We start from the raw sequence: 25,523 nt of genomic DNA, 5'->3' as shown, positions 1-25,523 counted from the left end.
GCAACAGTGACATTAAGGACCCATCTGAGTCCCCTTTGCTATTATTAGAACACAGTAAGCTAGTGCAGAGAGGTGCCCAGGATACCATGTCTCTTACTGTGTATCTATGAGAATGGCTGGAATCTTACTTTATGTTTGAGGCCATAGTTGACTTCCAGTTCCATAAGCAGCACACTTTTGCGCACGTTCAGAGTCTTCTGGAGCTCATCAAAGGTAGAATGGATGTCATCCACAATGCTGGTCTTTTGGTTGGTTAACTGATGAATGATTTCTGAGATGAACTGAAGGGCAGAATCTATTTCTGGGAGCCTGGAGGACAGTCATTAAAGATCATTATTTAACATCAACCCAGAAACAGAGAAACATCTATCTAAACACTATGTTTTGTCAAAAAACATTTTCTTTGCCTTTCATCATCTTCAAAAAAAGTAATAGCGGAAGAACAGAATAAATAAGACATGACATAATTAACTGCTTTTGAGAGAAGAGACTTTGAGGGTCCACGTCTACTTCATCTAATCAATCATCTAATTTTAATTATTGATGGTACAAAGTCTTGAGGCTCTCTAAACACCATGGCTTCTCCTCATTCTGAAGCAAACCTTCTCAAACTTGACACTGTAACATTATAGGTCACATGCTTCTTTGTTGCAGGGGACTATCCTGGGTGTTATAAGATGTTTAACAGCATCCTGTCTTCTGCCAGATGCCAACAGCACCCCCACACGCAACTGTGACACCAAACTGTCTCCAGGTCATTGCCAAATGCCTCCAAGGGTATGACTACCCACAATCGAGAACCATTGTTCTAAATATATAGCTGTATCTTTTCACCTAATCATATGAAAAACTTATCCAGACTCTGAGTTTCCTGGGAACATTTGCAAGCTTCCAAGTTCCTTTAATTATTATAGAATAACCATACTTTTCTCACTACAACTGTTGGTGATGACAGATTTTCAGCTGGTTGTTTACTTCCTTTCTCTTGTCTTTCTCATGTATCGCACAACTACCCTGTCCCCTCTTTTTCACGCCAAAGAGTAAGGCTGGAAGCAGGGAAACATAAGGAAAATTGAACAATCACTGGTTGGTACTATTTTGCTGGGCTCAAACAGAGACAAGCTAGTGACAGTCAACACAATGGTCCAGTATACCAGTATATGTCAGAAAGAGCAACTAAGAAAAATTCAGCCTGGTTTCAGGCATGGATTTCAGGGATCTCCCGGGAGCATTTTCCCTGAAAGTATTTTATTCATTTAGTCATTCAAAGGTACTAAAACAAAAATGCCACCACTCATAACATAAGGAGGTTGGAATTTTACCAAGGGGCAGGGGATGACCCTTATCACTCACTAGTTTATGACTACAGATCCACCATCAAAGGAGAATTTATTTAGGTAGCGTGAACCTATTATTCCACTGAGGCCGGAGATCCAGAGGCCAAGCCTCATGCTCAGCCAGTCGGGAGACTGGGGGACGCGTGTGCACCTTTTGTTGACGGCGTCCAGCTGGACCTGAAGTGAGGCCTTGTGCTGCTCCACCACATCCTTGAGGGGGACTGTGGGGTGTTCTGCATGCTCCCCCTCAGTGCACTCCCGACACATGGCGGTCTCGCAGGACTGGCAGTAAAAGTCCATCACCTGTGGGTAGCACAAAAACAAGGTCTGGTTTAATACCACTAATCAGTGCTAACTATGCGCTAGGCCTTTAGTCGGCCTTCTCATGGAACACTCATGGCTTCCCTGGGATGTAGGCAGTATGTCCGATGTCACAGAAGTAAAGGAAGGGTAAACTGTCTGTGCAGGTCTCAAACAGAGGTGGGCCAGACTCCAAAGCTGCTGCTGTCCTCACAAAACCAGCTCTTCCGTGGCTATTACCTGAGAGCTGAATAGCATGGGACTGTGATGCTCAAACTCTGTGATCTTAGGACACTTTCCCACTCTCTATAAATGCCTGAGGACTCCAAAGTGCTTTTATGTATGTGAATTGTATCTATAGATATTTATCTGAAAAACTGAAAAATTATAAATATTAATTTATCAAAAGCAATAATAAGCCCACTAAATGTTAACGTAAACAATATGAAAGATAACTCTATTTGGCAAAACAAAAAAATGTTGTGAGGAGAGTGGTATTGTTTCCCACTTGTTAAATTTCCTTCAGTGTCTGGCTTAATAGAAGACAACTGGATTCTCATATCTGCTTCTGCGTTCAATCTGTTGTGACAGCACAGATCATATTGTCTCTGGAAAATTGCACTGTACACTCCTGAGAGAATGAGAGTGAAAAAGGCGTATAATGCCTTAGTATTATTATAAATATAGTTTTGATCTGTGGACTGCCCTCCCCACAAAGGGTCTTGGGTCCCAAAGGGTTCCTGAACCATACTGTGAGAACTGATACTCTTTCTATAAGAGATAAGCTGTAGGGAGCAATTTGTACTCTGGCTCTACCACTTAGGTAACTTCACTGTGTCTCAAGTTTTCCTCTGTCAAATAAAGACAATAATAGTAACCTACTTCCTAGGCTTTGAGAATTCAGTAGGTTAATATGCACGAAGAAGTAGATGATGCTTGGTACTGGCACGATGAAGCAGCAGCAATGACAATATGATGATGATGATGATGATGATGATGATGAAGAAGAAGAAGAAGAAGATGATGGTATCATCCGCTTCCATGAAAATAAAGCCACTTATCCTGATTATGACGAACTCTCAGTAACAATATAACATAAAGCCTTTCAAAAGTCAGTTTCCGGGTGAAGGCATTCCCCTATTCTCTCAGCTGAAAATAACTTCTTCCAATTTTGAATTCCCGAAGTGCTTCTTGGAGGGAACTTTTTCTTAAAGTATAAGACACATATAGAAAAGGGCAAAAGTCTTCCTAAAGATTGGTGGATTTTCACAAAGTGAATGTTCCCACCAAAGCACCTTTATTTATACCCCATTTTATGAACTGTTTATAAGATATTAAGTTCCTGAACACAGGAAGTCTCTTACCCAGAGCCTAAGTAATTACTTGCACAAAGTAAGTATTCAAAAATTGCTCTTTGAATGAATTGTATGCTGTCTATAAGAGTCTCATTTTAGAGTCAAAGACACAAATAGATTGAAATTAAAAGGGTGAAAAAATATTCCATGCAAAGAGTAATCAGAGGAGAGCAGGAGTGGGGTGCCTGGGTGGTTCAGTTAAACACGGGATGCTTGATTTCAGCTCGGGTCATGAACTCAGGATTGTGAGATGGAGTCCTGGGTTGGCGAGCTCCACCCTAGGTGTGGAGGCTGCTGAGGATTCACTCTCTCTTCCTCTCCTTCTGCCTCTCCCTGCTTCCCCCTCCCAGAAAAAGAAACAGAGAGAAAGAGAGACAACTGGAGTGGCTATTCTAATATCAGACAAAATAAACTTTAAGACAAAAGTTGTTACAACAGATAAAGAAGGACATTATATTATGATTAGATGATAAATTTATCAAGAAGATATGACAATTACAAGCAAATGTGTACCCAACAACAGAGCCCCAAAATATATGAGGTAAAAACAGACAGAATTGAAGGGAGAAATGAACAGTCCAACAATAGCTGGAGATTTCAATACCCCACTTTCATTAATGATCTAACACTTAGAAGATCAATAAAGCAACTAGGCCTAACAGCCATCTATAGAACATTCTATTCAATAATAGAATACACATTTTTGTCAAGTACACATGGAAAGTTCTCCAGAATAGACCATATATTAGGTCACAAAAGTCTCAAATTTAAAAAGGTTAAAATCACACAAGTATCTTCTCTGGCCACAATGGAATTAAATTAGAAATCTATAACAGAAGGAAACCTGGAAAATTAAATAACCTACTCTTGAACAATGAGTCAGAGAATAAATCACAAGGGAAATTAGAATATACTTTGAGATGAGTAAAAATAAAAACCCAATATACCGAAACTTATGAGACAGCATTCAGAGCAAAATGTTAGTTATAAATGCCTACTTTAAAAAGAAGAAAGATCTCAAATCAATAATCTAAATTTCAACCTTAAAGAACTAGAAAAGAAGAACAAATTAAAACCAAAGCAAGAAGAAGAAATAAAATAATAAAGATGAAAGTGGAGATAAACAAAACAGAAAATGGAAATATAATAGAGAGAATCAATGAAACCAAAAGTTGGTTCTTTGTGAAGATCAACAACATTGACAAACAGGATACTAGGGACAGTTGTATGCCAACGAATTGAATAATATCGATAAAATGGATAAATTCTTAGAAACACACAAACTACCAAAGCTGACCCAAAGAAGAAATAGAAAACCCGAACAGACCTATAATTGGATATTCAATCAGTATTCAAAAAACTTCCAACAGGGGCACCTGGGTGGCTCAATGGGTTAAAGCCTCTGCCTTCGGCTCAGGTCATGATCCCAGGGTCCTGGGATCAAGCCCCACATCGGGTTCCCTGCTCTCTCTCTCTCTCTCTGCCTACTTGTGGTATCTGTCAAGTAAATAAATAAATCTTAAAAAAAAAAAAAAAAAAAAAAAACTTCCAACAAAGAAAAGTCCAGGACCAGATGGCTTCACTGATGAATTCTACCAAACATTTAAAGAAGAATTAACACCAACCCTTCCAAGCTCTTCAAAAAATAGAAGATGAGAGAACATACCCTAACTTATTCTATTACGCCAACAACCCCCAACACCAAAGCAAAAGACATCACAAGAAAAGTTCACATCCCTTGTGAACATAGAGGCAAAAATCCTTAACAAAATACCAGTAAACTGAATCAAGCTGTATATTAAAAGGATTATACAGTATGAACAAGTGGAGTTTAACCCAGGACTGCAAAAGTGGTTCACATACAAAAATTAGTATATGTAATACACCACACTAATAGAATAAAGTTGGTGGAACCCACATGGTCATCTCAACTGATGCAGAAAAAAAAAAAATTGACAGACTCTAATACCATTTCATGATAAAAACATTTATCAAACTAGAAATAGAATACTTCCTCAACTTGATAAGAGGTTTCTACAAAAATCCTACAACTAACATCATACCTTATGGTGATCCCCTAAGATAAGGAACAAGACAAGGATGACCACTCTTGCCATTTCTACTCAGCAATGTACTGAAAGTTCGAGCCACGGCATTTAGGCAAGAAAAAGCAATAAAATGCATAAACTCTGGAAAGAAAGAAGTAAGAATTTCTCTATTCTAAGATGATAAGATCTTATATACAGAAAGCCCTAAAGAATACATCCTCCACCCAGGCCTCCCTCCCCCACAAAGCTATTAGGACTAACACATGAATTCAGCAAAGCTGTAGGATACAAGATCAACAAACAAAAATCAGTTGTATTTCTAAATACTTTGCAATGAATAATCCAAAAATGAAATCAAGAAAATAATGCCATTTATACTAGCATCAAAGGACTAGAAAATACTTAAGAATAAATTTAACCAAGAAGGTTTAAGACTTGTACACTGAAAACTACAAAACATTGTTGAAAGAATGAAAGAATACCTAACTAATGGAAATTAATGGAAAAATAATTCATGCTCGTGAACTCGAAGTCTTAAAACTGTTAAGAGGGCAACATGCCCAAAATTGATCCATTGATTTAGTGAAATTATCTATCAAAATTCAAGCATCCCTTTTCACAGAAGTGAACAAGCTGTTCCTAAAATTCAGATGGAATTACACGGGACCCTGAACAGCCAAAACAATCATGGGAGGAAAAAAAATTCTAAGATTCAGACTTCCCAATTTCAAAACTTAGTACCAACATAGAATAATCAAAATACTATGTTACTGACATGAGGCTAGACATATTGAACAATGGAGTAGAACTGTGAATCCAGAAATAAAACCATATGTTTATGGTCAACTGATTCTTGACAAGGGTGCCAAGACCACACGATGGAGAAAAAAAGTAGCCTTTTCCGCAAATGATGCCAAGACCACTGGATATCCACATGTAAAAGAATGAAGTGGAACCTTTACTTTGCTCTATTTACAAAAATTATCTCAAAATAGATGAATGGCCTAAACATATAAGCTAAAACTATAAAACTCCTAGAAAAAAAATAGGAGTAAATCTTTACAACTTATGATTTCGCAGTGGTTTCCTAGATATGACACCAACAGCACAAGTTACAATAACAAAAAGCTGATAAATTGTACCTTATCAAAAAATCTTGTGCATCACATTGGGGAGGAATGTGCTACGGTGAGGGCTGTGTAATGTGTAAGCCTGATGATTCACAGACCTGTACCCCTGGGGCTAGTAATACATTATATGTTAATAAAAAATCTGGTGCGTCAAGGGCACTATCAAGATACAACCAAGAAAATAAAAAGAGGGGCACCTGGCTGGCTCAGTCAAGAGAGGATGTGACTCTCCATCTCGGGCTTGTGAGTTTGAGCGCCACATTGGGTACAGAGATTGCTTAAAAATAGAAGCTTTAAAAGAAGAGAGAGAGTGAAAAGAATAGGAAAAAATATTTGCTTGCCATAAATCTGATAGGATGAAGTATCCAGAACACATAAAGAATCCCTACAACTCAAGAACCCAATTCAAAAATTGGCAAAGGACTTGGAGAGACATTTCTCCAAAGAAAATATACAAATGGCCAATTTGCGTAAAAGAAATATGCTCAACATTATTAATCACTATGGAAATCCAAATCAAAACCATGAAGAGATACTCCATACCGACAAGGATGGCTAGACTCAAAAAGTCAGATAATAACAAGTGTTGGTGAAAATGTGGGAAAATCAGAACTCTCCTACTTTGCTGGCAGGAATGTAAAATGGAGAAGTCACTATGAAAACAATTTGGTGCCTCCTCAAAAGCTAAGTACAGAATGATTATGTGACCCAGGACTTCCACTCCTAGGTATATACCCAAGAAAACTGAAAACTTACATCCACATGAAAACTTGTACACGAATGTTCAAAGCATTATTCACAACAGCCCCAAAGTGGGAACAACCCTAATCTCCAACAGTTGATGAAGGGACAAGTGAATTGTGGTATATCCAGATGATGGAATATTATTTATCCATAAAAAAGGCACAAAGTTCTATATACTACAATGTAGATGAACTTTGGAAACATTATGCTAAGTGACAGAATCCAGATTCAAAACAGCCCCTAATTTATGACTGATTTATATCAAATGTCTATAATGGACACATCTATAGAGATAGAATGCACACTGGTGCTTGCCAGGGGTTAGGAGAAAGATAGAATGGGGAGTGACATGATGAAAAAGTTCTGGAATTAGTGGTGATACTTGCACAACCTGTTGAATATACTAAAAACCACTGAACTGTGTATTTTAACTTTTTAAAATTATTATATTTTTATGAAGGGAGAGTAAGTGGGTGGGAGGGGGGTGGGGAGAAGAGGGAGAGAGAGAGAGAGGGAGAGAGAGAATCTTAAGCAGGCTCCATGCCCACTGAAGATCCTGATGTGGGTGGGGCTCGATCTCAGGACCCTGAGATCATGACCTGAGCCAAAATCAAGAGCCGGCCTGAGTTGTATAACTTAAAATGGTTGTTTAATTTTATGTTGTATGAATTTTCCCTTAATTAAAAAAGAAACGCATCTTTGAAGAGATAGCAGTGTACCTGGGTAATTGTCCCCGGTTTGGTCTCCTAAGTGTTTCTTGGAAACAAAGGCCCTAGAATCATTCTGAAATGTGAACGAACGACCAGTCATTCTCAAATGCTTGTGCTCAGGTTCTGACCTCTCTGACTGAGAGGTCACTGTTCGAAGTGTGAGACTCAGCGGAGCTCATCCATTGTGAGTGACATGATGCTGGTGTTCCTAGGGTGGATGGGCCAGAGGCTAGGACTAGCTTATTTTTGTTGACAGGTAGTTACCATTTGTGAAAGTGACAAGGCAAGAAGAATGCATTACTAACATAGTGGGAAGGGTGGTCAGGGCCTTGTGGCCATGCTGGAGCTTGTGCAAGTGGGGACTTGTTAGTAGTAGGCCATTCTTTTTTTTAAATTTAATTTAATTTATTTGACAGAGAGAGATCACAAGCAGGCAGAGAGGCAGGCAGAGAGAGAGGAAGAAGCAGGCTCCCCGCTGAGCGGAGAGCCCAACTCCGGGCTCGATTCCAGGACCCTGAGATCATGACCCGAGCCAAAGGCAGAGGCTTAACCCACTGAGCCACTCAGGCGCCCCAGTGGTAGGGCATTCTTAATAAGGCTCTCTCCTTTGCACCTCTTAACATCCTCGTTAGTAAGGTGCCTAAGCAAGCCATAACAGGGTTTAATCATCATTTGTGTTCCAGGGACCACGAGCATGAGCGCAAATGTCTGCTTTACGTGCAAAGAACCTCTTAAACCCCTGACCACTATTCCCATTCTTCTTTGTATTGGATAATACAGCCATGACAGTTTAATTAGAAGACAGATAGTGTCACAGCACTTAAAGCAAATGACAGGCTTTCATCCACGTGTGCTAATCAGCACCAGGCAGTTATGAGGACAACATCCTGCTTTATTGTTAATTACCTGATTTTATTAACCTTCAGATGTTTGAATTGTTTTTAAAGATTTACCCATGGCAATTAACTGCAGCAATTTATCTGCAATACTCATGTATTTGACTTGACTATGCAATGAGGACCCCTGTTTCAAAGCAGCAGCAGTGAACTACAATCTTTGATGAAACAATAGAATGATTCAAGACACATGCTGTTAATTTCCAAGGCCTCTTGCTAGTTTATAAATTATATGATTACAGCACAGAGAAAGCACCCAAACAATGCTTTATTTATTGTTTAAACTTTTTAAAAAAGATTTTATTTATTTATTTGAGAGAGAGAGAATGAGAGAGAGCATGAGGGGGGAGAGGGTCAGAGGGAGAAGCAGACTCCCTGGGGAGTTGGGAGTCTGATGGGACTTGATCTTGGGACCCTGGGATCTTGACCTGAGCCAAAAGCTAAAGGCAGACGCTTAACCAGCTGAGCCATCCAGGCGCTGCCAAAACATGCTATTTAAATAGCATCATCTACCTCAAGGAGGTTCAAACTCTAGATAGATTTAATTTTTAGTGGATTTGATGTGATGCGTTTTTTGTAGAGGGACAAGACAAAGTTTTAACCTAAAGGATTCTTTAACTTTGCTGGAATCACCATCTCTAAGAGTGATTCTGCTTAGCAGTTTGTGGGATCCAAGGGTCTCATTTGCTGAGCTGTGCTCAGGAAATACATTTTTTTTAGAAATTCTGTTTGTACCTCAGGTGGCACAGAATATCCTTCTCCCTTCTATACTGCATATACAGGGTGCTCTTACTCATTAAAAACAAAGGTCTATATAAACACATAATCATACTCACATATTGGAAAAATGTCACTTGTTACCATAACATCAATTTCAGTGGCTACCCAATAATCAGTTATAGGGACTTAACCATAAGGTAACCATTTCCCTAATATTGCACGTTCAGATTATTTCCAATTTTGCTATCACATAAATTTTTCAATTAACTTTCTTCTATCTTCATTCTCTTCTCCAGCAGTTTCCTCAGAAATATTTCTATTCATGGAATTACTGAATGAAAGGATAGGAAGTTGCATAAAACACTCATTGCAGTTCGACAAACTGACACAAACGTTCTGTAGAGCAATTCACGCTCCCGCCCACGGCATAGGAAAATGTCTCCCCTATCCTCATCAGCACTACCTATTATCTTTAAAAACCTGTACCTAATTTGAAAAGATGTGATTATTTGTGAAGTTTGACATTTTTTCTCATATTATAATTAGTCATTTTATATCCTTTGTGAATTTTCTGAGTTCTTTGCCCATTTTCTCTCATGATATGCATAATTTTCTTTAATTATTAATGCTTACATAATACGAATTTGCTGGGGCATTTTAATTAAGAATTTTACAGTTACTGTTGGGGTGCCTGGGAGGCTCAGGTCATGATCTCAGGGTGCTGGGTCCAGCCCCAGGTCTGGCTTCCCACTTAGCAGGGAGTCTGCTTGTCCCTCTGCCTCTGCCCTTCCTTCTTCTCATGTACTAGCTCTCTCTCTCAAATAAATAAATAACTCTTAAAAAAAAATCCTTTTAGCTGTACTGATATCTCTTTATTAGTCCCCATTTGATACAGTCACATTTCCCTTTTGTTGGTTTATCAGGTGTCAAATTATTTCATTAATTAAAAAAAACAGCTCATAGATTTATTAACTCAATTGTTTTATTATCTTCAAACTAAGTTTATCTTTATTATTTTCTTGCTCTTGGGTTCCATATACTTACTTTGTTTTCCCTAACTCTTTGAATTGAACTTTTTATTTTATTTTATTTTTTTTTAAAGATTTTATTTATTTATTTGACAGACAGAGATGACAAATAGGCAGAGAGGCAGGCAGAGAGAGAGAGGAGGAAGCAGGCTCCCTGATGAGCAGAGAGCCTGATGCGGGGCTCGATCCCAGGACCCTGAGATCATGACCTGAGCCGAAGGTAGCGGCTTAACCCACTGAGCCACCCAGGCGCCCCCGAATTGAACTTTTTAAATAAAGGAAAATAAACCTATAAAACTTCCTCAGTACAGATTGGACTTTACCCTATTCATTTAATAGATAAGGTTTTCACTTTCACTATGTTGTAAATCGTCTAATTTTGCAGGGTTTTTTGATTAAATAATTATGAGCTTTTAATAAAGGTCTGGGGTTTTTCTATAATGTATGTTACTAATGCAACTTCAACGCATTGTGGTATATGAACTTGGTCTACACAAGGGAAAAAATACTGATGGATTTTAGTGACCTAGTTTATGACCAATTTTAATGGCTCAAATTCTCATAGTCTTAACAGCTTAGTTGAACGGATTTTAGCATATGACGTTTTATTTGTGGGAGGCAGATTCTCACGTGAAAGCGTACTCTCTTCCCTGAAATTCATCCTCTCTTCTCCAGGCCCATTGGTGTCATTCTCCCACCCCTTAGCATCTCTTATCTGGATCACTCAATAAACTCAAAATTGATGTTGCAGCCTTGCATCTCTGCTACTCCGTAAGTCCAGGAAAATATTCATCTCCTACTCAAAAGGTTTTCATGTTTCCCTATTGCATACAAAATTTAGGTCAAACATTTTCCCCATGATATTCATAGCTTTCACAATCTCTCCCCAGTTGTCTTTCTAGGCTCCTCCCAGTATCCTTCAACTCACCTGTGCTCCCACCGCCAGTGCCCATCTCCATGCTCTCACAGCAAGGAGCTACAGGCTGTTGCCTGGATTCATGACACTCTTACTTTCACTTATTTTTATTATTATTTTTATTTATTTGACAAAGAGAGAGAAAGATCGCAAGTAGGCAGAGAGGCAGGCAGAGGGGGAGGGGGAAGCAAGCTCCCTGCTGAGCAGAGCCCAATTCGGGGCTCGACCCAGGATCCTGAGATCATGACCTGAGCCGAAGGCAGAGACTTAACCCACTGAGCCACCCAGGCACCCCTACCTTCACTTATTGATGTATTCTTTACAGTTGTCAATATTTCTCATTCTATACAATTGCTCTCTACATCCCAAATCTAGACCAGTGTCTAGAGTAGATCTCCTAATATTCCTAAAACTTCACTCCTCTATCAAAGCAGATTTCCAGAGAGCTCCATGCCTGGACTAACTTCAAGACAACTCTTGTACCTGGTAGAAATGCCCTCACAGTCTAGTATTTAGAATGTGAGCTCTAGGAGGAGACGGCTTCAGCAGGAGCCATTGTGAGAGACAGTCATAAGAAGACTGAGCTGGGTGGCTCAGTCATTAAGCGTCTGCCTTTAACTCAGGTCATGATCCTGGACTCCTGGGATTAAGCCCTGCATTGGGCTCCCTGCTCCAAGGGAAGCCTGCTTCTCCCTCTCCCACTCCCCCTGCTTGTGTTCCTTCTCTCTCTCTCTCTGTCAAATAAATAAATAAATAAATCTTTTAAAAAAAATACTCAAACTAATTGAAAACATCTTTTAAAGTTCCTTTTACAAAACCTACATAGTAATTCTCCCTTGGAGAACATTGCATAGAAAACCACGGTTACTGACAGCCTGATGTGCTTTCAATTAAATAATGAAAGATATGGAATCCTCAATGTCTCTCTTATTTTGGCTACCTAAAAGCTCAGGATTTTATTGCTTCCTGGTCTAGATTTTACGATGTGTCAATCAGCTTTGGGACTTAAAACTGTCCAAACTTCAGTTTCTTGGTCTATAAAATGGAGGTAACTAAAAAGAAATAAACAGACAAGACAACCAGATAAATAAATAAATAAAATGAAGGTATCTAATACCTACTTTGCAGAGTGGTGTGCACAAAGTCAAGCATGGTATCTGGCGCATTCATTCAACAAATATGTACCAACTGACTTCTAAGAGACTGAATTCACAAATGGACAAAGGCCAGATCATATATAAAAATAGAACCCTAACCCACGTGCTGTCCAGGAAAGCAACCCCTTTACCTTCAATAAACAAGCCGGGAAGCCAGCCTGCTACTTCCTACAGAATACTATCTCTACTAACAATCCAAAAAGCTAAGCAATAACATCTGTGACAGTTGGCCCCAAATGGCTAGGAATGGATTATGGAGAGCTTCTGTAAATTTGTCCCCACTTCCACTTAATATCAACCAGAGAAAACCAAATATATACCCCTAGCCAGTCACATGCAATGCCCTACTTCTAGTTAGCCTGCCTCCAGCTTCCCCATGCCAACAGAGTCCAGTCAGAGCAACCCTAAAGCCTTCCCTTTTGTCTCCTGTAGAGCTTTCCCATTCCTCTGCCTGCCTTTGAGTCTCTGCCAAAACATAAGCGGTGGTGGCTGACTCTTTGCTATAGCAAGTTCAGAATACATGGCCTCTGTTTATTTCTATATTTCCATGTATAAGACACTGTGCTTAGTGCTAGGAATATAATGGTGAACATGGTCCCTGCCCTTCTCGAGTTCACTTTCTTTTTTTTCTTTTTTCAAGATTTTAATTATTTATTTGACACACAGAGAGAGAGAGAGAGTGAGTGACAGTGCAGGCAGAGAGAGAGGGAGAAGCAGGCTCCCCACTGAGCAGGGAGCCCAATGCAGGACTCAATCCCAGGACCCTGACATCATGACCCGAGCAGAAAGCAGGCACCTAACCGACTGAGCCACCCAGGCGCCCCTGGAGTTCACTTTCTAAAAGTAACACCAGTGGATCAACTGGCCAGCAAACACACAGATGTAGGCAAGCAGAGCCCAGTGAATGGCATGAAGGAAATCAAGAAAGTGATGTAAGGCCCAGGAACTGGGTGTCAGAGGTGGTCTGCCTCAGACAGGCAGTTAGAGAGGACTGCTCTGTGTGGAAGAAATTGGAGCTGAATTATGAAGGATGAGAGTGAGCTAGCCACATAGAAAGGGAACATGGAGCACTGTAGGCAGAAGGCTTAGAGGACAGTCAAGCCCCAGGGTGAGAAACTACTTGGCAAGTTCTAGGCTGGTGAGGCTGGGGTGTAGTGGGCAGACAGAGTGGTATGAAACGAAGTAAATAAGTAATAGTTATGGCTAATAATTATTGCTCTGCTCTAACAATAATAATTGATAGCTTGCTTGATAGTGATTTTATTATCTCTAGGCCTTCTATTATAAGCAGTTTCTAATACTTTTGCAGTGGCCATGATAAAGAAAAAAAGGAATAAAGTCATTGATAAGAAATAATTTCAATAGCTAACATTTATCAAGAGCTTACTACGACGCTTTCTGTGCCTTAAACATCTAATTCTCCAAGTAATCCCACACAGTAAATACTATTACTGCTTCTTTTTTGCAGATGAGGATGTGAGTCACAGAATTTAATAAACCTGGCAGAGCTGACACCGGGAAGAAGTCGAAGAGCAGAATTTGAACCAGGCAATCAGAATCCAAAGCCAGTGCTTAGGCAATGCAGTCTCTTCAAGGGGCTGAGCTATTGTGAATCAGTGATTTGATGGTACACATGGGTCCTCCTAGGTTTCTAATAGTTATCCTTGCTACTAGCAGGAAATATGTTTGAAATTCATCTATAACCTATTATCAAGGATTCACACGTCTTCAGATTCTATGTATTATGAAGGATTAGGGCTTCATGGAGCATGGGAAACATTTCCCTCATAAGAAAAACAAAGAACTCTAATTAATTAACATTTTAATCATCATTCTCAATTTGGAGAATTTATCTATTATTGAGTCTTTATCCATAATTTACTCTACAGATGTTTATGTGGGTCTAAGAATACCCACTTTGCAAATATAGGTCTGTCTCCTGGGTGCTATTAGACCCAACAAAGACTGATTTTATTATTTACATGCATTTGATCAGAGCACATTAGCAGGCAAAACAGTCTGAGCTTTGCGAAGAATACCTTTTAACTGCCCATTTCCGGGATGGAGTTCTGAGCGCCTAACCTCTGACTGCCTGAAGATAACCCAGCTGGAAGCCAGGCCATGCCCCCATGCACTCACTTACATTCCCATCGTGGTTTGGGCAAGAGAGAGGCTTTCCCGCAGCCACCGCGGTGACCGTCTCCAGGATGGAGGACTCCTCAGCGTCGTTGCCCGGCGTTCGCTGCAGCACGTCCATCAGGTTCGTGATGAAGAAATTGTTCTGGAGCGCGGCCACCCCCTTCTCGGGCAGGATGGAGGTCTGGCGGCACACGGGGCAGGAGAGGGTGAGGCTGTGGGCGGGAATGTAGTTCTGCAGGCACCTGTCATGGGGGCAGAAGCAGGGGGACTGTCAGCACAAGGGGCTCATGGGTTAGAACGGGACCACCTCCTTTCACGGGTAGCACACATGTCCTCTGCACCTGTATGGGCTCCTTTGTAGAAATTCCCACTTGAGTCTCCTTTTCTAGGAAAATAGGATTTCCGGAACCAAGTCCCATGGGCGCTGTCAGCTGATGGGATTAGTGATGAAGCTCAAGGAGAAGGATAATATCATTGACTCTGGTGGTGTTCCATGGAGCCTCGCCATGCTCAAGCAGCACTGGCCTCTCCAGGGAGTTTGGAGGGAAGTGCAGAATCTCAGGTCCTACTCCGGGTCTGCTTGAATCAGCTCCCCGGGGGGCTTTATGCACAATGAAAGGTTGGGAAGCACTGTTGAAGAATATCCAGTGTCGTGTTCACAGACTTGTGGACTTTTACAATGGGGAGAAACGGGTCAAAGTTTTCCATTGGTGTTGAAATGTTTTTTATGTACAAATGCATAAGCAGATCTCAGATGTTAAAAACATATCCTGAGGGGTGCCTGGGTGGCTCGGTTGGTTAAGTGACTGCCTTCTGCTCAGGTCATGATCTTGGAGTCCCAGGATCGCGTCCTGCATCAGGCTCCCTGCTCAGCGGGGAGTCTGCTTCTCCTCTGACCTCTCCCCTCTCATGCTCTCTCTCACTCTCTCAAATAAATAAATAAATAATCTAAAAAAAAAAAAAAAAAAAGAAAGAAAGAAAGAAAGAAAAGAAAACCATATCCCGGGGAAAATACTGTGTTTGAAGCAGGGATAGGACACCCAGAGACACATCAACATGATCTTTTCTCGCCTCTACTCAACAGGCAATTGATTAACTCAATCATATAATTAGCAAGATGCATTGTTAATAATGACTTACATATGTGTTGCTCACTAGATTCAAAGTACTTGCAATAACCCCATGGAGTAGGTACTTTAGACACATGAAGGAACACAGGCAGAGGGAAGAGAAGTCGCTCTCAGAACTCCAGTGGAAAAGGGCACTGGGCAAACCCAGTGCAAATCCAGACAACCGGGCATTAGAACCTACGGTCTCCATAACTACTATGCACAGTGTTTCCCTGTTGCTCCACCAAGTGGAATTTGAAAACCTCTGATCTAGTCTCATTCCTCTTACTATGTACATAAGGAAACTGACATCAAGGAGGTTAATTGACTTTCCTGTGTCCCAGAAGTAGCTATCTCTGAATCAATACCAGAAACAAAACAGCTTTTGCTAAGGTCACTGAAAGCATCTACATCCAGACAATAGACATTTTTTACTCCTTTCTCAGTAGCACTCATCAGACTTGACCCACTGCCTCCCAGCTGTTCTCTTTTGAAACTTTATCTTCCCTTGTTTGTGACAATTCACGTACTTGGTTCTCCGATGTGCTCTGTCTTTTCTGCTGAGCCAGTCTGTGTGTGTCTCCCAGGGACATCATATCCACATGCATGGCCATACGTACAACACTCCCATATTTCTATTTCTTCCACAGATGTCTCCTCTGAGCCCCTGATCTCTACACCAACAGCTTTCTTGGAATTTCCCCTTAGACGTCTCACAGGTCCTAAAACTTGGTATGTCCAAACCCAAAGCTATGTTCTACCCCCAAATCAGGTCCTCTTCTCTCTCAATGAGCAGTATCTCCATCCATTCATCTAGGCAAAGCAAGCACTGGGAGCCGTGCTGAAAACAGTCATTTCCTTAATGTCCATTTTCCACATCCAACCCACCACTGAAGGCTGGAAATGCCTAAATACCTTCCAGTGTTTCCAGTTCTTGTTATCTGATTTACACATCCTTTCCTGGGTTTTCGGAATAGCTCTGTACACTATCATGCACCCTCAAATCTTCTAACCTTTCTCCATATTGCAACCATAGTGACCTTCTCAAAACTCATTCCGCATATTACATAGGGACTTGTGATAGGATCTTGAAAATCTCCACCACCAGCCATCAGATGGAGGAACCAAAGTGGATGGGGCTAGACCCAACCAAGAGGGCTGGGGGTAGACCCAGGATAGCCCAGAAGTGTTGCTTCTTCTTCTTCTTCCTCTTTTTTTTTTTTTTTTTAAAGATTTTATTTATTTATTTGTCAGAGAGAGAGAGAGCATGAGCACACACAAGCAGGCAGAGGCCGAGAGAGAAGCAGGCTCCCTGCTCCGATGTGGGACTCAATCCCAGGACCCTGGGGTCATAGCCTGAGCCGAAGGCAGCGGCTTAACCGACTGAGCCACCCAGGCGTTCCAGAAGTGTTGCTTCTTACCTCTCAGAGCAAGTAAATGGGAGTCAAACAACTGCCTGGCTGGGCACTGAGCAAGGGCAGCTCATTCAAGCTCAGACTGAGTGGCCCTCAGTGCTGTATAGAAAGAGGCCAACTGCTGCACATCAAAAAATGATCGTACCAACATAAGCCCAGGGGCAGAGGGACATTTAGCTGGTGTTCATGTTTTAGATACACCCATTAAGTGGGGAAAAATCACTCTCCATTTAGTCATTTTGGAATATGAATTACAACGTACATACATCAAAGTATAAAATGAATAAAGTAAAAGGTGCTAGCGCCCTAAATAACACCACTAAAACAAACAAAACTCTACACACACACATACACACCCCAAAATAACCCTCTAAAAAGCAAACAGACAAAACCCCACAATGACCAGTAACAAATCCACCTTCTCCCTCTATCCATGGCCTGGAAGGTATGGTTATTCTGTTGCAACTGACATCTTCCAAAGTAAACCACCTTTAACAAATGTATATGAAATTGATGGCAAATGTAATTAGCAGTGATTTAAAGCCATTGGAAATGCCAATGCCAATTCTATAATAAGAATTAAACATTTTAATTATGTCTGTTTAATAATAATAGAAAATGTATTTAACAAGATGCTATAAACCTAATTACCATATTTGTTTTTAAGGAAAAAAATACAACCTTATTACCTACAAACTTTATATGCTTAATTGCTTAAATGCTAAGTTAAATAAGAAGGTAAAGATGTATTTTGATAACTGATTAACTCAATGGAAAAAACTATTCAAGAAGGATAAAGAAATGTGTTTTCATACACAGCAAATTGCATATTCAGCAGTCTTTTCTTCATCTGAAACATCCTATGTTCCTTAGTATACATCTTCTGAAGTATTTTGAGAGGAAGCACTCCCTTTTAACTAACTCCTCAATACCTAGGTATCTTACTGATGTGTTCTTTGGAAGGAAATAACAGATTTTTAACTGGCCCTCACCAAAGATCCTCTGTGAGGGAACTGTGGTCAGCAAAAATTGTTTGACAAAGAACAAAAGAAAAATCTTCAATTTTTAAATTTTAAAATATTTAATGCTCCAAGTCCTGGGGAGATGAATCTATAGCTACTGGATTGCTTTCTCTCACTTATAATGATTTAAAATAGAATAAATTATTGGCAATTCATGATTATGTTTCTAGATGTCTATCATAAGCACAAAAGACTTACTGTGCCCCCAGGTAAAAGGAGACTTCTGGAAAGAACCCTTTAGTGGGTTTTAAGAGATTGATCTGTGAACCTCTCTTCTCTGGGGACAAAGGAGGCTTACCTCTCGCAGAAAGTGTGCAGACAGGGGAGAACCTTGGGATTCTTGTACCGTTCCAGGCATATACTGCAGATCAGAAACTGCTTGTCAATCTGGCGCACCACAGGACTTGGGATGTTGGTGGCTTCACTGGCCATCCTAGACCACTGACATGGGAGGCCGGCTGTCTTTGACCCTGCACGCTGCTGCTGTCAGACAGGAAAGATACATAATAACTTGTAAGTACGCATTAATCACTGGTCCATTCCCTACAGGCGTTGTGCTATGAATACAGGAGAAGTCCATGCCGGTGACCTCAAAATGACCATAACCAACCCTCAATGCCTGTTGATTTTGTAAATCAGTAAAATGGCCACATGCTCACCATGCAAACGAAACAAATTAGAAGAAGTGTGTTGTCTAAAGAGGCATGTTTGCCGGGTTTCAAAGCAGACACAGTTGAGGGGATAAATACTTATATAGCTCTGCCGGTTCATGTCTTCATTCATGACTATATTTGACTATATGCCTACAGTCTTATTAAAATATAGTCTGTGAGGCGCCTGGGTGGCTCAGTTGATTAAGCGGCTGCCTTCGGCTCAGGTCATGATCCCGGGCTCCTGGGATGGAGCCCAACGTCGTTCTCCTTGCTCAGTGGGGAGCCTGGTTCTCCCCTGCCCGCCACCCTCCCTGCTTGTGCTTGCTCTCTCCTTCTCTGTGTGTGTGTGTGTGTGTGTGTGTCAAATAAATAAATAAAACCTTATATATATATTCTGTATTAGGGAAACCTGGGTGGCTTAGTCCTGTAAGCATTTACCTTTGGCTCAGATCATATCTTGGGATCCAGCCCCACTTGGATTCCCACATCAGGCTACCTGCTAAGCAGGGAACCTGCTTCTCCCTCTCCCTCTGCCTGCCCTTCCCCTTGCTTGTGCTTGCTCGCTCTCCCACTCTCCCTGATAAATAAATAAATAAAATGTTAAAAAATATATGGTCTATATTAAATAGTATTAGTCTCATTAAGATAAAATGTTTTCCCGACTATTGTGCTTGGAGAGGATCAAAATGTCACTCCGGAATACGCCATCGTGACATAAGGATTATTTTGAGCTGAGAGCGATTGGAAATCAGGAGACATGGTGGGAACATGATGGGGCGGCCGGAGGGGTTGGCGGGAGAGGGAAAGGGGGTGTGGGTACTCTGCCTCTCCCATCTTCCCAAAAACAGAGCATAGACTCCCCATTTGTAAAGGAAGCCCCACTCTTGCAAACGAAAAAGAGGAGACTTAATCATCCCAAGAGATAGCACGGGAGGGGAGTCTGTGTAACAAACCTTACTAAACACCCTTATGTACCATACATTTCCTGGTCGCTATCCCACAATGTACTGCTCCTAAACCCCCCTTCCCTTTGTCTGGCCACTTCTCCACAATTTGTCATCCTTTGTTAAAATAGTACATAAGCTCCCAGGTCGATCTGCCTCTTTGGGTTTTCACTTCCTTTCTGTGAAGCCCGCATGCATGTAACACTTTAAAATATTAAATTAATAAACATCCATAGAATACAGTATGTATACTATTTTGGAAAAACAAACTACCAATAAAATGTGTACACCTTTTTCTCCTGATAGTCTTTTTGTCAGTTTAATTCACAGGCTTCAGTGATAGAATTTAAGTGTGGTCTGGGCCCTATGTTTAAAGCTGGGCAATCCATCAAATCACATTTACAGAATCAACAATTCTACATTTTTTAATGGAAACTTTTCAAACGCGAATGATAGTTCCTTCTCCCCACCAAATCACCAAATTTTTTAAAAGCATGTCAACTTTTATTAAGAAAATTCTACTATTTATATGTATTTGAGTATAATTACATATGCAACACATCCATTTTTCAACTCTGTGTTTCTAGATAAGCTCATTAAAGAGCATGATTAATAAACAGATAGAACCTTGTGAAAGCACCTGCTATACAAGAGTGTCACGTTCAAGTAGAACTCTCTGCATTTGTTAAAACACTGTGTGACATATCTAATTAGCCCGCATTATCAGCTAGCTCTTTCATAAACTGTCTCCCCAAAGAACTAGCATAAAGAATGATATTCATTGATTGGATTAAATGTGGCTTATCTCTTAGGAGCTCAAAATGTTGACACATCATCTGCTTTTCTTTAACCACATCCCTGTGACATCAGAATAGGGAAGGGAGGGCGCCTGGGTGACTCGGACATTAAACGTCTGCCTTTTGCTCAGGTCATGATCCTGGGATCCTGAGATAGAGCCCCACATCAGGCTCCCTGATCAGAGGGAAGCCTACCCCACCCTTTCCCATTTCTCCTTCTTGTGTTCTCTCTCTCTCTCTCTCTCTCTGTGTCTCTGTCAAATAAGTAAATAAAAATCTTAAAAAAAAAAATAGGAAAGGGAAGGAATGGATTTGTCTGTTTTTAAGATAAGGAAACCCAAGCTGAGGGTTTAAATGACTTGCCCAAGGTCATCCAGTAAAATCAGTGAATCCAGAAGCTCAGATTTCAAGTCTTATGCCTTATCTGATACCTAATCTTAAACAAGTTTAACACTTTCCAGTACGGTGTGTGTGTGTGTGAGAGAGAGAGAGAGATAAAAATTATGGGGTGCTCACTGCAGTAGCACTAAAATTGGAATGATACAGAAGATTGGCTTGATTGGACTGAGCAAGGATTGGCCTGAGCAAGGATGATGCCCAAATTTGTGAAATATTTCACATTTAAAAAAAAAAAAAAAAAGCATATGAACTTTTCAGTTAAAATCAATTAAAAATAATTTTAATTTTAATAGCTTTTGAAAAGTTTCATATAGCCCTTTGAGTTTCATATTGCCCTTTGAAATAATCAGTCATGCTGAGTATTGAAAAAAGAGAGAACACATCATATCGGTTTTAGTCTTTTTTTAATCTTAGAATTTTAGAGTTTCGGCAAGGAAAAAAAAAAAAAACATTTGTTTTAATCAGATGATATATGTCGGCTAAATGAAATTTCCTGAGGTGACATTTCTATCCTCAACACTGAAATAAAAACATTTCATTCTAATTTTTATCCTAATTTTATGATCATTATTGTAGTGGGTGAGAGTAAGTGCTTGTTAGTATTGCTAATTTATATGGTAAATTAAGTTTAGTCCTGAACACTGATTTAAAATCATGACAATATTACTGATCTGTCACAAGTGACCTGTTGAAGACATATGGATTTGCAGGACTCTCAGAATCAACACCAAAGCTTTCCAACCCCCAAAGAGTCCCCAAACTGAGACTTTGCCAGGGTAATGATCATTCCCTGAGTATAACTGGATACCCATAACAGAAAGCCACTTTGACTGCTCCTAAAGGAATAATGTGCTGAGGAAAATGGAGGCACAGAATGTGCCAATAAGCACTGTGGGAAGCTCTCCATCAGTCTGAATACACCACAAGGAATACACATACAATGTATGACAGCCTTTAATCACAGAGTTGGGGCCCTACCAGTTTCTGGTTGTTTTGATTAGAAAAGCAATAAATAGTTGTCTAGATTCTCGGCTCTTCTCCTTTCCCCCATGTTGGTCTCTGAAGTGTCAGAGATCCTTCTTACTCACAAGGCCAGCAGAAATAAGCACGTGATAGAGAGATCAGAACACTAAATGACTCTTTTCTTGGAGGCTCGCAAAATCGGTTTCTGGAGGGGCGCACCCCAAATTTACCACGGATGGACTTCTGTCTCTCAAGGAACCTGAGTCCTTTTGGATGTAGGAACTAGCACCTCACATACTGACAAAAGGCCAATAGAAAAGAGGTAGCAGAGGAGGGGAGGCAAGCAGAGCCATTTTTAAACTATATAAACAGCCCACATAGTGTGCTGTTGACATTAACCAGCCATGAGAGCTCTCCCTGAGTGGGGAGACTGGCTGAGTTTCCTTGTCAGGGGAAAACCAACAGCAATACTGCTTACAGCCCCTCCCCCCCATCCCCTGGAACTTGCTACCTCCTGTCCTTGCTCTGTGTCTCTCTGTAACTCTGGTCACTTTCCGCTATAGTACGTAATATGCTTATCTGGCGCAGTGGCTCCTCCCCGTCTCCAGGATGTAAGATTCACGAAGGCAGGGATTTTTGTCTGACTGCTCACTGCAGAAGTCCCAGCACCTAGAACTGTTCCTGGAACGTGACAGACACTCCTTTCTTTGAAGGAACTGAACAAGTCAAGTGTCCCATGGGAATGGACTCAGTCCCAGTAGCAGAAAAGAGTGGCATGAGCTGACTTACACGACAAAGAGCGTGGTTGTCACCAGTCACGTGAATGTTTTCATTTGACATCAGACATTACCTGCCTTCCCGGGTGATCATCTAATCTCTAGCAAGATAAGCCATCAGCCGGAGGGTAAATAGTCAGGGACATACCTTAACACACTCACAAATGCAGAAAAGAAATTGAGAACCACTGAGACACCTCCGCATGGAAATACAAAATCTAAGGTTGACACATAAATTCCTCATTAGTGGGGTGTGCCAACCCAACAGCTTTTGAGGGCAACGGCAATGCAATGAGCGTGTAACAGAATCCTGGGGCATAGAAAAACCCCATCCCCGCATTTCTTGCCTCATGTCATCTCTGGTTTTTTTCCTGGCACACGTTCTCAAATCTCCTAGAACTTGATGGAAACTACAACCAAGTGGAAAAGCAGAACTTGAGAGGAGGGGAGGAAACAAAAGCAAAATGCCTGTGTCCATAATTCTAGGGTTGAGACCACAATTCCCACCCCAGATTATACCATTTAGATCAGAAAATGATCCCAATGTTTTATTGCTGACACCAAAGTGAGGAAGAGCAGGAAGGGAGGGTGGAAGACCAAGGACCATCTGAAAGCCCTCGTCTTGAGAGGGGAGAGAGTTGGTGACAACTTGTTGGCTGGGCTCGGAAACATGGTTGGAAAACAGGTCAAGATTCCTTTAGAAAATAAACGTTGAACATGTGATTTGCGGGTAGGAGGCAGCATATTTGATTATATGCCATCGTAAAGGCATTGGATTCCATTTCTATTTAATTTTATGCCATTTGTGGGTGACTGCTTCTCTTTGTCGCCACTTAGCCGGCTTTACCTATTAGCAATGTTACATTTTTGCTATTCTTGGACCAATGACGATGGTGCAGACACACTAAAATCAGCTTCCCAGGAAGTTAAAAATCTGACGGTGGATTTATAGAAAGAAAATCTCAAACTATTAGGATTATCTGTAACTCACAATGTTCTATCTTTTACCTGCCAGGACAGGCAGTACCTAGAACTCAAAGCACAGGTGAAAACATGATTAGAGAAACAAGTATTCTTAGATTTCAAAATTTATGAACATATTATTATTCACCTGCAACTGAATTTGCATTGTTACAGAGGACTTGACTAGAAGAAAGAAAGGAGGACAATCTTCAGTGAAATTAAAACAGGGTGACCTATTTCTAGTAAATCAAGTATCTATCCCAAATGGGCCACTTTGTAAATTAGAAGGCCAGATGCAATATCTTTTCTGATAGTATGTGCATAACATGTGTGTCTGGGGATAAGTGGGTGTATATTCAGGAGGCCTTCTGCTTTAACTTCCGTCTCCACGCAAGGCGGTGCCCGAGCTTTCCGAGGGTTCCTCTTGTTTCCAGGATCAGATGTATGACAGCTTCCTCAGGTTGCTGGGTCTTACCATAGGGAAGCTGAATTTTGCCAAGTCCCCAACTTGTCTTTAGGAGATTTATACCTATTTCCTCCACCTCTTAGTATAGGTAACTGTTTCCCATTGCCTCCTTCATAGAAGTCCTCACCTTTTGCAACACCATGAAGTCAGTTCTTAAGATCTGCTTTGGGTTTTCTAAGTTGCAGAAGGAGGGATCTGTGTGATGGAGTGTTAAGTGGTCGAGCTAATTGACATTCATTTTACAGGGCCCTGGGACAGTCAAGACATTGGGATCTCCTCTCTCCTTGCCACGCCTCCTCCCTTGCTCGCCTTTGGGACTACAAGGAGGCTGCATATTCTGGGACCACAAAAGAGGCAGAGGACGGCCAAGGCTCTAAACTCTGGGAATTGGGTGAGGTTAGCAAGAAGGGGAAGAGAAATGTATTCCACATCAGAACCTCACAAGGCATAGTCCCACACAACAGCAAACCCCCTTTTGCCCCTGGTGGATAGGAAGTACATTATTTAATTCTATTGCTGATTAGAATAAATGTTTACCTTAATACGTTTTCAAGAAGAATAAAAAGCACTTAATGGAGAAATGGAGGCGACTGCAAACATGAAGGCAGGCGAGGGTAAAGTAAAAGAGAGTAGAAAGACTAGCATGCAGATAGCAGTAATAAAGCTATCCTCCATGGTGCACTTTGAATAATTACACTGGGCTCATTTTTACCTCAGTCTCCGGTTTAATCCAAGCCTCCACATTCGAGGAAGAAACCTGATCTGATCATTTCAGATAATCCTCACAATAATAATATTCAGAGAACTCCAATAGCCAACCCCATTAGAGAACAAATTCTGTTCTGACACTAAAACCCTTACATAAGTAATAAAGGGCACAGATGGCATCAGACATTTAAAAAAAAAAAGCGATCACAGGTGTGTGCAAATTATAATTATGCCACAATTAGAAGTAATTCAGTCACATTTTTTAAACAAAAGAAGGAACTATGAGAGTAAATAATTTGGCAGCAAATTTTTTAAAGTTTGAAAGTATTTCTCTTCAATAATACATACAAATATTTTGTTAAAATCTTAGTTTTAATCAAGAGATAAGGAAGACAAGCACAAGGGAGTCTTAAAGATTAAACCTAGGTTAAATTTTTTTAAATTGCTACATAGTTATAATTTCTTTGACTTAAAGATAGATTCTTCTATCTCCTTAAAGATAGAAGAATCTATCTTTAAGTCAAAGAAATTATAACTATGTAGCAATTAATCATAAGTAGCAATTAATTCATAAGTCTGGAGAAATTAATGTCTCCAATATCCAAATGAAGTACATTTTCAATTCTTAGTAAGACAAAGAATGAATATTTTTATGTATTTCATAAGCAACAAAATCCACGAAGCTTTTATCATATAAGTTAAAAAAATAAGTCCTCTCAGGATTATAATATTAACTATGGTGAAAAATATGTTTGATTTTACTCTCCATTTTTAAAATATGTGGAACATATATCATGCATTCACACTTCTTGAAATAGGCACATTCTA

General features: G+C 40.4%; 1 protein-coding gene across 7 annotated transcripts in view; it reads right to left on the bottom strand.

The window, feature by feature from the left end:
• Window positions 1-25,523, bottom strand: part of TRIM2 (tripartite motif containing 2) — a 119,687-nt gene that overhangs the window by 40,213 nt on the left and 53,951 nt on the right. For 4 of the 7 annotated variants that reach the window (XM_032332542.1, XM_032332547.1, XM_032332545.1 and 1 more), the window contains 4 exons: window positions 18,325-18,509; window positions 14,485-14,722; window positions 1,489-1,640; window positions 129-309 (listed from right to left, as the gene is read on the bottom strand). In XM_032332542.1, the coding sequence (XP_032188433.1) occupies window positions 129-309; window positions 1,489-1,640; window positions 14,485-14,722; window positions 18,325-18,509 (756 nt within the window). Of the gene's footprint in view, window positions 1-128; window positions 310-1,488; window positions 1,641-14,484; window positions 14,723-18,324; window positions 18,510-25,523 lie in introns of those variants that run through there. The other 3 variants (XM_032332544.1, XM_032332548.1, XM_032332546.1) reach the window with 1 other exon arrangement.

Source organism: Mustela erminea, chromosome 2 (genome assembly GCF_009829155.1).
Source record: "Mustela erminea isolate mMusErm1 chromosome 2, mMusErm1.Pri, whole genome shotgun sequence".
NCBI lineage: Eukaryota > Metazoa > Chordata > Mammalia > Carnivora > Mustelidae > Mustela > Mustela erminea.
Note: the sequence above shows the minus strand (reverse complement) of the source record. Positions and strands in the feature narration are given on the sequence as shown.